At 39.9% G+C, this 16,041-nt stretch overlaps 1 protein-coding gene and 1 pseudogene across 1 annotated transcript; both read left to right on the top strand.

The window, feature by feature from the left end:
- Positions 1–965: 965 nt before the first annotated feature.
- LOC128228415 (putative amine oxidase [copper-containing]) lies at positions 966–7,139 on the top strand. The gene is given in 5 exon segments (XM_052939719.1): positions 966–1,088; positions 1,545–1,997; positions 2,000–3,459; positions 4,003–4,182; positions 5,066–7,139. Coding segments are annotated over 4 exon segments (2,388 nt in total). The 5' UTR covers positions 966–1,088; positions 1,545–1,567; the 3' UTR covers positions 5,384–7,139.
- Positions 7,140–8,438: 1,299 nt separating this feature from the next.
- On the top strand, positions 8,439–15,586 carry LOC128228404 (putative amine oxidase [copper-containing]; annotated as a pseudogene).
- Positions 15,587–16,041: the final 455 nt, after the last annotated feature.

Here is a 16,041-nt window from a genome sequence, read left to right as displayed (position 1 = left end):
GTTACTTATTCCTTTGTTGCCTATTATTTGGACAAAGTTGTTTTGAAGGGATGTCTTAAATAAGATAAAGAAATTAGTTAGGATATAAGATCATATTTCTTACAGCTTAACATATCTCGAAATCAGCGGTATCAGGAGACCGACCTTGGCCCATCCGGATCTTGATTATTGTATCAAGGAACCGACTATGGTGGCCCATACAGAACTTGATTATTGTATCAGGAGACCGACTTTGTCCCATCCAGAACTTTATTATCGTACCGTGTGATCCAGACCATTATTGTTATATCATGTGACCGACTTCGCGCAACCCGGAACTTTATACATGTAATTGTATTGTGTGACCGACTTTGCCCATCCATAACTTTATTATTGTATCGCGTGACCGACTTTGTTCCATTCAGAACTTTATTATCGTATTGTGTGAACGAATTTGGCCTGTCCAGAACTTTATCATTGTATCGTGTGAACGAATTTGGCCCGTCCAGAACTTCATTATTGTATCGTGTGACCGACTTTGCCCGTCCAGAACTTTATATTTGTATCGTGTGACCGACTTTGGCCTCCAGAACTTTATTCTGTACCGTGTGACCGACTTTGGTCCGTCCAGAACTTTATTTTGTATCGTGTGACCGACTTTGGCTCATCCAGAACTTTAGTATTGTTTCATGTGACCGACTTTTCCAATCCAGAACTTTAGTATTGTATCGTGTAACCGACTTTGCCCATCCAGAACTTTAGTATTGTATCTTGTGATCGACTTTTCCCCATCCAGAACATTATTATTGTATCATGTAACCGACCTTGTCCCATCTAGAACTTTATTATTGTATCAGGGGATCGTAATGCTTAAACGATAGAAGTGAGCGTTGTCTACAAATTGAAGTAGGGTTTATATCTGTCTGAACATGATGACTGTACTATTCAAGATAAATCATTAAGTTGTAGTCGAGCAGTAGCAAATAAGTGCAATTGGTTTAAAGAGGTACAATTTATGTTGACATTTAAAGTGCGTTTTATATGTCAATATAATTGCAGTTGTTTTGTGAGTAAATCTGGATAAACCAGAGATTTATGCGCATCTATAGGTAAGCAAACGTTCATGTATTCAGTTTTTTAAATGCAAAGATGAAATATTTCCAATTGATGGACAGTGTTCAAAATAACTTTGCGGATTTAAATTTTAATACTTCTCCGTAGTAAAAAGACTGTGTTTTTCGTCCGATAAGAAACTAAAGCGTCTTCAAGCCATAGGTAAAACATGGCGACACATTTCTCTATATTTAGATACGTAAAACAAAAACATTTCAAGGTAAATACCTTAATGATAATCCATGTTAAAAGCTGTGTAACGTGCGACGTTAAACAACAAAAAAATGTTTCATTGACGTCGCACGTTACAGCTGCATGTTCCCTTTTTTATCAGAATGTACTGATAGAACGGCAACGACAGTATTTGTTAACGAATTCGTAATGCAATTATCACTAAATGTTGAACTCCCGTGGGATACATCTGGATTCAAATTCTGTGTTTATGTTTTAAGCTACACGTGACTAGGACAAGACCATGTCGGAGGTAGGCAAACAAAGACGGATAATCGGGGGTTTTCGAATTGTGGTTGCGTTGCTAGTGGTTGTGATTGTCGCCCTTGCTATAGCATTTGGCGTGGTGGTGTCGCGCCTACATAAACAGCTAAGTTCTGTCCCAGGGGCCTGTCCATCCTCTGGAAATATTGACCTAGAACCCCCGAGTGACCTTCCGCCCTTCCACGACCTCACTAGAGAAGAAATAAAGGCCGTGAGGAATTTTCTATACCGTCAAAAGGACCTTAATCTCGTGCGACCATCAGAAATTACTGTGAACTCGAGTTACGTTTTCTCGTTTGAGCTCCATATACCGAACAAGCAAGTGACCACTGATTACCTGGACAATGGGAGGGCACGGCCGGACCGGGAGGCTCGCGTGGTGGTGTTTCGTGGAGACCTCCCTGACCCTACTCAGAAGAATACACCGTCGGGCCCCTGCCCGATCCCGTGTATTTTAAAGACAAGGTCACATTGCCTTTCCGCTACCGGCCTCTCACTGGTCCGGAAATAGTTGCGGCCATCGTTATGTTAAACGCGGAAGTTGGCGGGAAAATGAACGACATATTAATGGAATGTTACGGCGGACGAATTGAGGACTGCAGTGACAACTGTCTGGAGTTCCAGATGGTGACGCCAATGGCTTCACGGTCAACGGGAGAAGAGTTTAGACGAAAGATGTGGTTTTGGCTTGGGCCGACTGTCGAATACTTTCCCCTGCATGCCTTGGACTTTCTTGTTCGAGTCGATCTGACCAGTAGCAAGACAAGTGATTACTACATTGACCAAATATACCATGCAAACCAGTCGTTTTATAGTGTAGATGAACTTGTCCGCTCGTATGACGCCGGTGATTTTGTCAAAACCAGCATTAAATACGCAAATACAGATCGAAATCTATTTTCATCAATGAACCGACGTGGCACGTTGTTCCCCACCGAGCCACTGAGTCCTCCTTTACAGTACGAGCCTGATGGTAAGCGGTATTCCATAGAGGGGCGGCATGTTAACTACATGGGTTGGGATTTCGATGTTAGGATGTCCACCTTATCTGGACCACAGCTGTGGAACATCAAATACAATGACAATCGTATCGTGTATGAACTCAGTCTGCAGGAAATCGCCGTGTTCTATTCAGCGTTTAGTCCTGGTATGCGGTTCGCAGATTATGTGGACAGTGTGGCGCAAATCGGAACGCGGGCGCGGTCCCTGGTGGCGGGCGCGGATTGTCCCGCCCACTCCACGTTCCTGAGTGCATATCACGTGATTGAGTCCCAGGAAGACCCGATGGTTGTTGACCGTGCGTTCTGTGTGTTTGAGCTTAACACTGGTATGCCGCTCCGCCGTCACTTGACCAGCTCAGGGAAGAACAAATTCTACGAAGGCATGATGGACATTGTGCTAACGGTCAGGACGATCGCCACGGTAGCTAACTACGACTATATATTTGACTTTGTTTTCCACCAAAACGGGGCTCTAGAAGTGAAGGCTACTTCTACAGGGTATATTCTTACATCATTTCGATTTCCTTCGGAGGACGAGTACGGCTTCCGCTTAAAGGATCACCTGACCGGAAACATTCACCACCACATGTTTCACTACAAGGTAGACATGGACATCAACGGGCGTGAGAACAGGTTTGAAACCATCGAGATAGTTCCAACTGAAGTGGACAACAGTCAGTGGTCAAAGGAGAAGGACGCCAAGTACTCTCAGACGAAGATTGTCCGCAAGACCATGGGCTACGAGAAAACGGCGGTCATCGACTACAAGTTCTCCACCCCAAAATACCTGACGTTTTACAACAAGGACACCGTGAACAGTCTCGGCGTACCCAAGGCGTACAGGCTACTTATGAGGGGCATGTCGAAACAGGTAACTTATAAGAACATTCACGTCAGGTAGCTTGAATCCGAAGTGTCAGTCAGTCTTAATATAAAGCATGGCAACGGATGACAGCAACGTAATTATTAATAAAACGAATGTTTGCTTATGCTGTATGTATACTTCTAAAACTTGACAATGGATCACCTGTAAAAATGACACCTGTAATAATTGTGATTTCAAGTAACGAATCTGCCTTTAAAGAATTGCTTAGTGATAAATTAAATAAAAAGCAAATCAAGCCCAATTTCATTTTTTTTGTTTCATTTTTAGAATTGGCATCCACCCCTAATTTTTATTTTTATGCAGTGAAATGGTAATATGTGAGGAAAATGTCATTTGAATCAATAGTCCTTAGTCTTAAAAGTATTATAAATTTTGAACTCGCTCCTGAAATTCCAGAACACCATAAGCAATATTCCCAAAACAGCTATCACCCATTTTTTTTAAAGAAAGAAAACGGCTTTACAGTCGTCGGTGTTTTCCCCTCCATTATGATGGTCATATACTTAATTGTTTCTCGATTTCATGCAGTTGATAAAGGAGGGGAGCGGGCAAGAGCCGTCGATCCCATGGGCGCGTCACCAGCTGGCTGTCACCAAGTACAAGGAAGACGAGCGGAAGTCAAGCTCCATCTACGCGTGCTGGGACGCCAACCACCCCGTCGTCAACTTCCAGAGCTTCATCGACGACAATGACGTCATTAAGGACGTGGTACAGTGTAAACATACTTCACTCTGACAGTCTTTAATCTATTTTATCAAATATTTCACAAACGGTTACTCAATTTCAAATGAAAATAAATTGTTCGCAATGCGACAAACATTTTACATAATCGCAATGTTAAAGGGACTTGCTCGTGTTTGTGAGCAAAAATTAGTATTCCCGGTGGGTAATGCATCTGAAAACCCTTATTTTATCATTATTTTACTCGTTGATTTCGAAAATGCAGAAAAAGAAAAGAAAATTAAAGTATAATAAGATATTTTGATTTTAGTGGGGTGCAAACCCACGCCGAAAAAGTGAAGATGGTTTGTAAAATGCTGTTTTTACGAAATAAAATATTACGAATTGTTCCAATTCATGAGTGTTGAAACTAAGATACTTAAGGCTGGAACTCTTCAACAAATGATGATATTTGATGAATATTGTCTTTAAAGACCAACGCTTTAAAAACGTTAGTAGGAAGATTCAGAAAGAGGTTGTAGCGTGATATTTGTGGACATTATCATTTTATGGTACCAATGTACTCGATAAAGGTAAAAATTCCCGGCCGCTATTATATAATTCATTATGGCCATACTTTTTCTTTTCCTTTTTTACTGTACCGGCGTAGGTTCGCTCTACAAAAACCAAACAATATATCTGTATTCTTTAATTGCATTTTTCCTGCAATATCGGTATCAGAGAGTAAAATATTATTATTATGAAATAAGTGCATTTTCGGGGAAAAAAATTGGGACAAAAATATGAGCGAGTACCTTTAATCCGTTATTCTAGAATATAACATCTTAATAAATCATACAACGTTTAATGTTAAAAGTACGAACATGAATAATAAAACAATAACAGTATGAAATATCGTCAATGTTTGCAGGACCAAGTAACATGGGTCACGATGGGCGTCCATCACATCCCCCACACGGAGGACCTGCCGGTAACGCCCACGGTCGGGCTCGACCTCCGCTTTCTGCTGCTGCCCTTCAACTACTTCCAGGAGGACCCAGCCATGGGCTCCGGGGACGCCGTCAGGATCGAGCCAAACAATCAGGAGCACGCATCACAAGGCCTGCACGTGGAGCGCTATGGGCGGCCGGAGAATCCCCAATGCCGCCCCGCAAAGTCGTCGTTCTATCAAAAGATTGAGAATAAGCCGGAAAGCCTTTTTGACCTCGAGGAGATGGGCGGAATATGAGAAGAAACCTATTTTAATAGGAAGTTAAAAAATGGCGTGAACAAATGCCATTTATAATCGATTTCACATTTGTCACAAATATTATTTAATTTGAAATCAATAAAAAAGTATTGTTATAAATCACATTTAAAGTGACACTCTTCAAAATCAATACATACAATGCATGTATAACAAACATACACTTTGAGTGGTTAACCTTAAACTTCTTACTAAATAATGCATTAAGGGAAACTAATTATTACTGATAATGAGATTGTAACCGTGTATCTAAAACACAAAACGCAAAACTTTTTAAATGATTGACGGAAGTGCACCTTTAAGGTTATCCCCACAAACGTTAACCCTTCATCTGTGTTCGATTTTATAACAATATAGCAACTATGCCAGAAATTGGAAATCAACACAATTAAAATTGAGGCAAGTGCAATATTTTTTCCTATATATAAACAACGTCTGCATGGTAGTTCAAAACCGCACTATTTAAATTATATATTTTGTTCATGCAAGTTAACATGTGCAACTCGTGTTATCTATGCATTGTTCTGATAAATAAGCACACTGCATGATTTAATTTCTTAGCCAATTTAGTAAACTATTTATTGCGCATAAAGCAGTAGGAAAGCATATTTTGTGGCCAAGATTAATAGATGTGCTTTTTGTACAAATTAATTTGTTTCTGTGTTCATCTATGAAGCATAATATATCGCCCTCATTTTCGTCGTGCATCGCCACATTCATGTTAGTCATTTTATTAACATGGCACAATCCTGTTCATCACCAATAGTCGACGTTCATGCAAAGCAAGACGTGTCCTTACATGCTTATTGCTATATTGTTATCATCTTTCACAGCACTGTCTGCTCATTGCTATATTGTTATCATCTTTCACAGCACTGTCTGCTCATTGCTATATTGTTATCATCTTTCACAGCACTGTCTGCTCATTGCTATATTGTTATCATCTTTCACAGCACTGTCTGCTCATTGCTATATTGTTATCATCTTTCACAGCACTGTCTGCTCACTGCTATATTGTTATCATCTTTCACAGCACTGTCTGCTCACTGCTATATTGTTATCATCTTTCACAGCACTGTCTGCTCACTGCTATATTGTTATCATCTTTCACAGCACTGTCTGCTCATTGCTATATTGTTATCATCTTTCACAGCACTGTCTGCTCACTGCTATATTGTTATCATCTTTCACAGCACTGTCTGCTCATTGCTATATTGTTATCATCTTTCACAGCACTGTCTTCTCACTGCTATATTGTTATCATCTTTCACAGCACTGTCTGCTCACTGCTATATTGTTATCATCTTTCACAGCACTGTCTGCTCACTGCTATATTGTTATCATCTTTCACAGCACTGTCTGCTCACTGCTATATTGTTATCATCTTTCACAGCACTGTCTGCTCACTGCTATATTGTTATCATCTTTCACAGCACTGTCTGCTCATTGCTATATTGTTATCATCTTTCACAGCACTGTCTGCTCACTGCTATATTGTTATCATCTTTCACAGCACTGTCAAACTATAGAACAGTTTCTGAACACACGCATCTTATGCCAACTACATTTGCATTCATTTGGAAGGTGCATGAAAGTGCACGTGAATGTAATGAAAAGGCCACATTGGTCAACACTTTCTAATGTTTTGTGAATTGTTTTGAATGTGTATCTGCTTTTCACTGCCATCGTACTATATGCATATATGTAATTTTTATACTTCAATTAAATTAAATCAAGAGCTGTTTGTTTTTCATCAATTTTCATATGGAATCAAGTGTAATCTATCACCACTGTTTCATGATCCAAAGTCATCATCTAGTTCTTATTGGACAAACTTCCCAAAACGTGATAACAATGGCCTTGAACTGTTATGTTTAATGATTATACATGGTCATACTCTATAGTTCTTTTTGCAAAAGGACAAACTTATCTAACAAAAATGGTAATTGCGACCTTTGACATATTGTCTTCCTAATGTGCACTACTTGTCAAAGTACCTCTTACAATAGTTCATAGTGAAGGTCCTGTGTCAAACCCTTCTTGAGGTATTGTGTAGACATGGTATTGGAAGAAGGTTGATATTGGCCCATCAACTTAAGACCTCAAAATACATATTGGCCATCGACTGGTCAAGAGTAATATACATGTACAACTAAAGTTGCATGCCCCTACCTGCACCTTGTCTGCTCATTGTGTGGATTTTTCAAATAGTGTTGGCACTGACATCGACCTTTGACATACTAACCTCGCTCCTCAAAACAATAACTTAGCAACAATATGCATTTACATATTTCAACCAAAGTTTATAACCTTTCATTTTTGTTTTACTCTTTGTCAAACATTGACCAAGTCGCATTGTCTGCTTCGACTTCTACATTTATTTTAAAACCCAAATCTTTAGATAATTTGATTAAACGTTTATGTGTATCATATCTCGACCAAGTTCCAAGTTAACCTGTATCCACGGACATACACTATATACAGTTTGTTTTGTAAGAACCCCGTACAAGGTAAAAGTATTTGTTTTTCATAACGTCGGAAATTCATCGTAAATTTTGCCTATTTTATACAATATGCAAAAATTATTGGAGATAAATGTTTTACATATTTCCTTTGTTGTCTATTATTTGCACAATGTTGTATTGCTGGGATGTCTTAAATTTGATAAAGAAATCGGTTTATAGGATAAGTTAATATTTCTAAGAACATTACATATTTCGAAATATTTCGAAAACGGGATCCCCATTCGAAACAAAGAAATAGGGAACACACTTCCGCCCATTCAGGAGACCCGCTATGACCCATCCAGAACTTGATTGAACCGTAATGCTTAAAATAGTGAAGTGAACTTTGTTTACCAATTTAAGTAGGGTTCAAATATGTCTGTACATGATGACTGTACTATTCGCGATTAATCATAAACTTGCAATCGAGAAGTAGCAAATATAGTGTAATTACATGAAAGAGCTATAATTAATGCTGACATTTCAAGTGCGTTATATCTCGATATAATTGCGGTTGTTTTGTGAGTAATCTGGATAACCAGGGATGTAGGCGCATTCAGTAGTAAGCAAACGTTTATGCATTCAGTATTTTAATGCAAGGTGAAATAATTCCAATTGATAAATAGTGTTGAAAATAACTTGGCGGTTTTGAATATTTTTAAATGATACTCCGTTGCAAAAAGGAAGTGTCACCTTTTGCTTTTGTTTACTGTGTTTTTCGTTTGAAAAGAAACTAAAGCCTCTTCATGCCATAGGTAAAACATGGCTGCACATCACTTAATCCTGAACTCCCGAGGGATACATCTTGATTCAGCTGTGTGAAGTTAGCTAAACATACGACATTGGACATTGGACATTCAAAATCGAATGTTGTGCTGGCACGACATTGGACATTAGACATTCAAAAGTGAAAGTCGTGCTAGCACGACATTGGACATTGGACATTCAAAATCGAATGTTGTGCTGGCACGACATTGGACATTGGACATTCAAAAGTGAAAGTCGTGCTAGCACGACATTGGACATTGGACATTCAAAATCGAATGTTGTGCTGGCACGACATTGGACATTGGACATTCAAAAGTGAAAGTCGTGCTAGCTGGACATTGGACATTCAAAATCGAATGTTGTGCTGGCACGACATTGGACATTGGACATTCAAAAGTGAAAGTCGTGCTGGCACGACATTGGACATTGGACATTCAAAAGTGAAAGTCGTGCTAGCACGACATTGGACATTCAAAATCGAATGTTGTGCTGGCACGACATTGGACATTGGACATTCAAAAGTGAAAGTCGTGCTAGCACGACATTGGACATTGGACATTCAAAATCGAATGTTGTGCTGGCACGACATTAGACATTGGACATTCAAAAGTGAAAGTCGTGCTAGCACGACATTGGACATTGGACATTCAAAATCGAATGTTGTGCTGGCACGACATTGGACATTCAAAAGTGAAAGTCGTGCTAGCACGACATTAGACATTGGACATTCAAAATCGAATGTTGTGCTGGCACGACATTGGACATTGGACATTCAAAAGTGAAAGTCGTGCTAGCACGACATTGGACATTGGACATTCAAAATCGAATGTTGTGCTGGCACGACATTGGACATTCAAAAGTGAAAGTCGTGCTAGCACGACATTGGACATTGGACATTCAAAATCGAATGTTGTGCTGGCACGACATTGGACATTGGACATTCAAAAGTGAAAGTCGTGCTAGCACGACATTGGACATTGGACATTCAAAATCGAATGTTGTGCTGGCACGACATTGGACATTGGACATTCAAAAGTGAAAGTCGTGCTAGCACGACATTGGACATTGGACCTTAATAACGGTTTGAAATCATCCGCTGGACACTCATTCATTCTCTGAGGTTTACTTAGATCTGTTCACAAAATGGCCGATTCCTTTTTAATATCAGGTTTTTAAAAATATCCAAATTGAAATAAGGCGTATGTTGTATATCAACAATTAAAGCAATAAACACAATTTATGAGTAAAAGAAAACACAATCGATTGCAAAATTGCGTCCCACCAAACAATAATTCATATTGAGGTTATACAATTACAATTGTAAAGGATCATTATTTAGTGATATATCTACCGCCTTTATGTATACAATGACTATATGTACAATTTGGATTTCAATTTATGCTAACATCTGCAACATTTTATAAATGTCGCACTCAATAAATGTTCAAATATAAAACAAGCAGTTCAATTCGACTACAATACTGGCCACATATTATTCAGCTAATGGACGCGTGAACTGCTCAAATCTATCTTAAAGGACCATTTGAAGTCTCTGTCTATCATGGGTCCAAAATTTAAATTTATTACCAAGACAACTAGCCAGCACGACAAATTATTTTGAATGCCCAATGTCGTGCAATTTCGATTTTGAATGTCCAATGTCCAATGTCGTGCCAGCACAACATTCGATTTTGAATGTCCAATGTCCAATGTCGTGCTAGCACGACTTTCACTTTTGAATGTCCAATGTCCAATGTCGTGCCAGCACAACATTCGATTTTGAATGTCCAATGTCCAATGTCGTGCTAGCACGACTTTCACTTTTGAATGTCCAATGTCCAATGTCGTGCCAGCACAACATTCGATTTTGAATGTCCAATGTCCAATGTCGTGCTAGCACGACTTTCACTTTTGAATGTCCAATGTCCAATGTCGTGCCAGCACAACATTCGATTTTGAATGTCCAATGTCCAATGTCGTGCCAGCACAACATTCGATTTTGAATGTCCAATGTCCAATGTCGTATGTTTAGCTAACTTCACACAGCTTCTGGATTCAAATTCTGTGTATATGTTTTAAGGCTACACGTGACTAGGACAAGACCATGTCGGTGGTAGGCAAACAAAGGCGGATAATCGGGGGTTTTCGAATTGTGGTTGCGTTGCTATTGATTGTGATTGTCGCCCTTGCTATAGCATTTGGCGTGGTGGTGTCGCGCCTACATAAACAGCTAAGTTCTGTCCCAGGGGCCTGTCCATCATATGGAAATATTGACCTAGAACCCCTGAGTGACCTTCCGCCCTTCCAGGACCTCACTAGAGATGAAATAAAAGCCGTGAGGAATTTTCTATACCGTCAAAAGGACCTTAATCTCGTGCGACCATCAGAAATTACTGTGAACTAAAGTTACGTTTTCTCGTTTGAGCTCCATATACCGAACAAGCAAGTGACCACGGATTACCTGGACAATGGGAGGCACGGCCAGACCGGGAGGCTCGCGTGGTGGTGTTTCCGTGGAGACCTCCCTGACCCTACCTCAGAAGAATACACCGTCGGGCCCCTGCCCGATCCCGTGTATTTTAAAGACAAGGTCACATTGCCTTTCCGCTACCGGCCTCTCACTGGTCCGGAAATAGTGGCGGCCATCGTTATGTTAAACGCGGAAGTTGGCGGGAAAATGAACGACATATTAATGGAACGTTACGGCGGACGAATCGAGGGCTGCAGTGACAACTGTCTGGAGTTCCAGATGGTGACGCCACGGCTTCAGGGTCAACGGGAGAAGAGTTTAGACGAAAGATGTGGTTTTGGCTTGGGCCGACTGTCGAATACTTTCCTTTGCATGCCTTGGACTTTCTTGTTCGAGTCGATCTGACCAGTAGCAAGACAAGTGATTACTCCATTGACCAAATATACCATGCAAACCAGTCGTTTTATAGTGTAGATGAACTTGTCCGCTCGTACAACGACGGTTAATGTGTAAAAACACGCCTAAAATACGCAAATGCAGATCGAAATCTATTTTCATCAATTAACCGACGTGGCACGTTGTTCCCCGCCGAGCCACTGAGTCCTCCTTTACAGTACGAGCCTGATGGTAAGCGGTATTCCATAGAGGGGCGGCATGTTAACTACATGGGTTGGGATTTCGATGTTAGGATGTCCACCTTATCTGGACCACAGCTGTGGAACATCAAATACAATGACAAACGTATCGTGTATGAACTCAGTCTGCAGGAAATCGCCGTGTTCTATTCAGCGTTTAGTCCTGGTATGCGGTTCGCAGATTATGTGGACAGTGTGGCGCAAATCGGAACGCGGGCGCGGTCCCTGGTGGCGGGCGCGGATTGTCCCGCCTACTCCACGTTCCTGAGTGCATATCACGTGATTGAGTCCCAGGAAGACCCGATGGTTGTTGACCGTGCGTTCTGTGTGTTTGAGCTTAACACTGGTATGCCGCTCCGCCGTCACTTGACCAGCTCAGGGAAGAACAAATTCTACGAAGGCATGATGGACATTGTGCTAACGGTCAGGACGATCGCCACAGTAGCTAACTACGACTATATTTGACTTTGTTTTCCACCAAAACGGGGCTCTAGAAGTGAAGGCTACTTCTACAGGGTATATTCTTACATCATTTCGATTTCCTTCGGAGGACGAGTACGGCTTCCGCTTAAAGGATCACCTGACCGGAAACATTCACCACCACATGTTTCACTACAAGGTAGACATGGACATCAACGGGCGTGAGAACAGGTTTGAAACCATCGAGATAGTTCCAACTGAAGTGGACAACAGTCAGTGGTCAAAGGAGAAGGACGCCAAGTACTCTCAGACGAAGATTGTCCGCAAGACCATGGGCTACGAGAAAACGGCGGTCATCGACTTCAAGTTCTCCACCCCAAAATTGCTGACGTTTTACAAGGACACCGCGAACAGTCTCGGCGTACCCAAAGCGTACAGGCTACTTGTGAGGGGCATGTCGAAACAGGTAACTTATAAGAACATTACCGTCAGATAACTTGAATAGGTTGTGTCAGTCAATCATAATATTAAGCATAGCAACGGATGTCAGCAACCTGATTACTAGCAAAACGAATGTGTGCTTATGTTGTACGTATGTTTTCTTAAACTTGGGTATAGATCACCTGTAATAATGGATCAGCTGTAATAATGGATCACTCGATATAATGGGTCAGCTGTAATAATTTTGATTTTAAGAAACGAGGGTATTTTATAGAAGTGTTAAATGATTAATAAAATAAAAACCAAATCAAGCCCAATTTAATTGTTTTGTTGATATGACATCCACCTCCAATTTGTATGGGCAGTGAAATTGTAATAAGTGAAGAATATGTAATTTAAATCCCCTTTCCCTACTAAGTCTGATAAGTTTAATAAACTATGCACTCGCTCCTGAAATTCCAGCACACCATAAGCAGTTACCACCAATACAGATATCACCCATCTTTATTACAGACGAAAAAAGGCCTTACAGTCTGCGTTTTCCCGTCCATTATGATGGCCATATTTAAGGTCATGTTAGAAGTAGCTTTAGGTGATCCACAGCATATCTTATTAAGTAGTATACATGTTTCTCGATTTATGCATGCAGATGATAAAGGAGGGGAGCGGGCAAGAGCCGTCGATCCCATGAGCGCGTCACCAGCTGGCTGTCACCAAGTACAAGGAAGACGAGCGGAAGCCAAGCTCCATCTACGCGTGCTGGGACGCCAACCGCCCCGTCGTCAACTTCCAGAGCTTTATCGACGATAATGACGTCATCAAGGACGTGGTACAGTGTATCACTCTGACAATCTTTAACTTGTTTTATCAAATACTTCACAAATGGTTCAAATGGAAAAAAAGTTCGCAATCCGACAAACAATTTACAACATCGCAATATGTTAAAGGGACTCGCTCATGTTTAGGTAAAAAATAGCTTTCACGGTTATGCATCTGAAAGCATTTATTTTATACTAATTTTACCCTATGATATCGAAATTTTAGAGGAAAACACACAATTTTTTTTTTTAAATATTGCATTTATTTGAGTAGGGTGCAAGCCCACGCCGGTAAAGTCAATCAAAAATATAAAACCGACGCTTTATCTACTAGCCCACTTGGACTTGAACAACATAAATATGGATATTTTGACGTTTTAACAATACATTGATAACATCACGTGATAATGTCAATCAACCGATCACGCAATAACAAAATCGCTGAAAGCCGGTAGTAACGCTAATGAAAATAGTGGTCTTCAAAGACAATATCTGAGCATATAAAATATATAAAATTGCTGACGGGTTCCTCATTTAAACATTCCTAATAATTTGCTACATTATTAAATGTAATATTGAAGTGCATTTTACTGCAAAATGCAGTTTTTACGAAAAAAAATATTACGAAATGTGGCAACTCATTTGAAGTGTTAAAAATAAGAACCCGTCAACAAATGGTGATATTTGCTCAAATATTGATATTGTCTATAAAGACCAAAGTTTTGATAAACGTCTTAGTAACGAGATTCAACAAAAGATTGTAGCATGATTGGTTGATGGGCGTTATCACGTGATATTAGCAATCTATTCGATAAAGGTTTAAAACAACCATCACCTATTATAAAGGACAGTGTGGCCTAATGGTTTAAGGCGTCAGTTTTCTTTTCTTTTTTACTGTACCGGCGGGGGTTTGCTCTTCGAAACATAAAAAACAACAATATTTTTGCTCTCTTTAATTGCATTTTTTCTGCAATATCGGGGTATCAGAGTTAAAAAATTATGAAATAAGTGCATTTTCGGCGGTGGGGGGGAATAATTTCTGGTCCAAAATTATGAGCGAGTTTCTTGAATCCGTTAGCATAGAATTTAACATCTTTATATATCAGATAGCGTTTAATGTTAAAAGTATGTACATGAATAATATTACAATAACTGTATGAAATATTGTCAATGTCTGCAGGACCAGGTTACGTGGGTCACGATGGGCGTCCACCACATCCCCCACACGGAGGACCTTCCGGTAACGCCCACGGTCGGGCTCGACCTCCGCTTTCTGCTGCTACCCTTTAATTACTTCCATGAGGACCCAGCCATGGGCTCCGGGGACGCCGTCAGGATCGAGCCAAACAATCAGGAGCACGCATCACAAGGCCTGCACGTGGAGCGCTATGGGCGGCCGGAGAATCCCGCAAAGTCGTCGTTCTATCAAAACATTGAAAATAAGCCTGAGAGCCTTTTTTGACCTCGAGGAGACGGGCAACCTATTTTTAGTAGGGGGTTCATAAACGGCGTGAACAAAATTAATAATCGAGTTCACATTTGTTTAATATATATTATTTAATTTTAAATTAAACAAGTCCTGCTATAAATCCGTTTTAAGGTTATCCTCACAAACGTTAACCCTTCCTCTGTGTTCGATTTTATAACAATATAACAACAATGCCTGAAAATGGCAATCATCACAATTAAAAATTGAGACAAGTCTAATGTGTTGTTTTTTCCTTTATATAAACAACGTATGCATGGTAGTTAAAAACCGCACTAGTAAAATAACATTTTGTTCTTGAAAGTAAGCAGGTCAAACTCTGATCAATAAGCACACTGCTTTAATTTCTTAGCCAATTTAGTAAACTATTTATTGCGCATAAAGCAGTAGGAAAGCATATTTTGGGACCAAGATTATTAGATGTGCTTTTTGTACAAATTAATTTGTTTCTGTGTCCATATATAAAGCATAATATATCGCTCTCATTTTCGTCGTGCATGGCCATATTCATGTTAGTCATCCTATTAACTATGCACGATCAAGTTCATCACCAATTCTCGACGTTCATGCAAAGCAAGACAACCGCACGGTCATATTATAGAACAGTTTCTGAACAGACGCATCTAATGTCTACTTTACATTTTGCATCCATTTGGAAGGTGTCATGAAGCTCTTAGTGCGCGTGAATTTAATGAAAAGGCCACATATAAATGGGTCGGCACTTTCTTATGTTTTGATCATTGTTTTGAATGTGTATCTGCCTTTTCACTGCCATTGTACTATAAGTATATGTGTATTCTATATTTCAATTAAATTCAATCAAGAGCTGTTTGTTTTTCATCCCCTTATCACATGGAATCAAGTGTTACCTACCACAGATGATCCATGATTCAACGTTATCATAGTTCTAGTTCTTGCTCGGACAAACTTTCCAAAACATGATCACAGTGACTTTCAATTATTGGTTTTCTAGTCTACCTAAAAAGTTTTATGATTCTACATGGTCATCCTCCCTAGTTTTCTTGCAAATGGACAAACTAATCAAACAAAATTTGGTGTTTGTGACCTTTGACATACTGTATTCCTAATATGTATTAC

Source organism: Mya arenaria, chromosome 3, assembly GCF_026914265.1.
Source record: "Mya arenaria isolate MELC-2E11 chromosome 3, ASM2691426v1".
In the NCBI taxonomy this organism is placed as follows: domain Eukaryota; kingdom Metazoa; phylum Mollusca; class Bivalvia; order Myida; family Myidae; genus Mya; species Mya arenaria.
The sequence above is the reverse complement of the archived record's forward strand: the minus strand, read 5'-3'. Positions and strand labels throughout refer to the sequence as shown.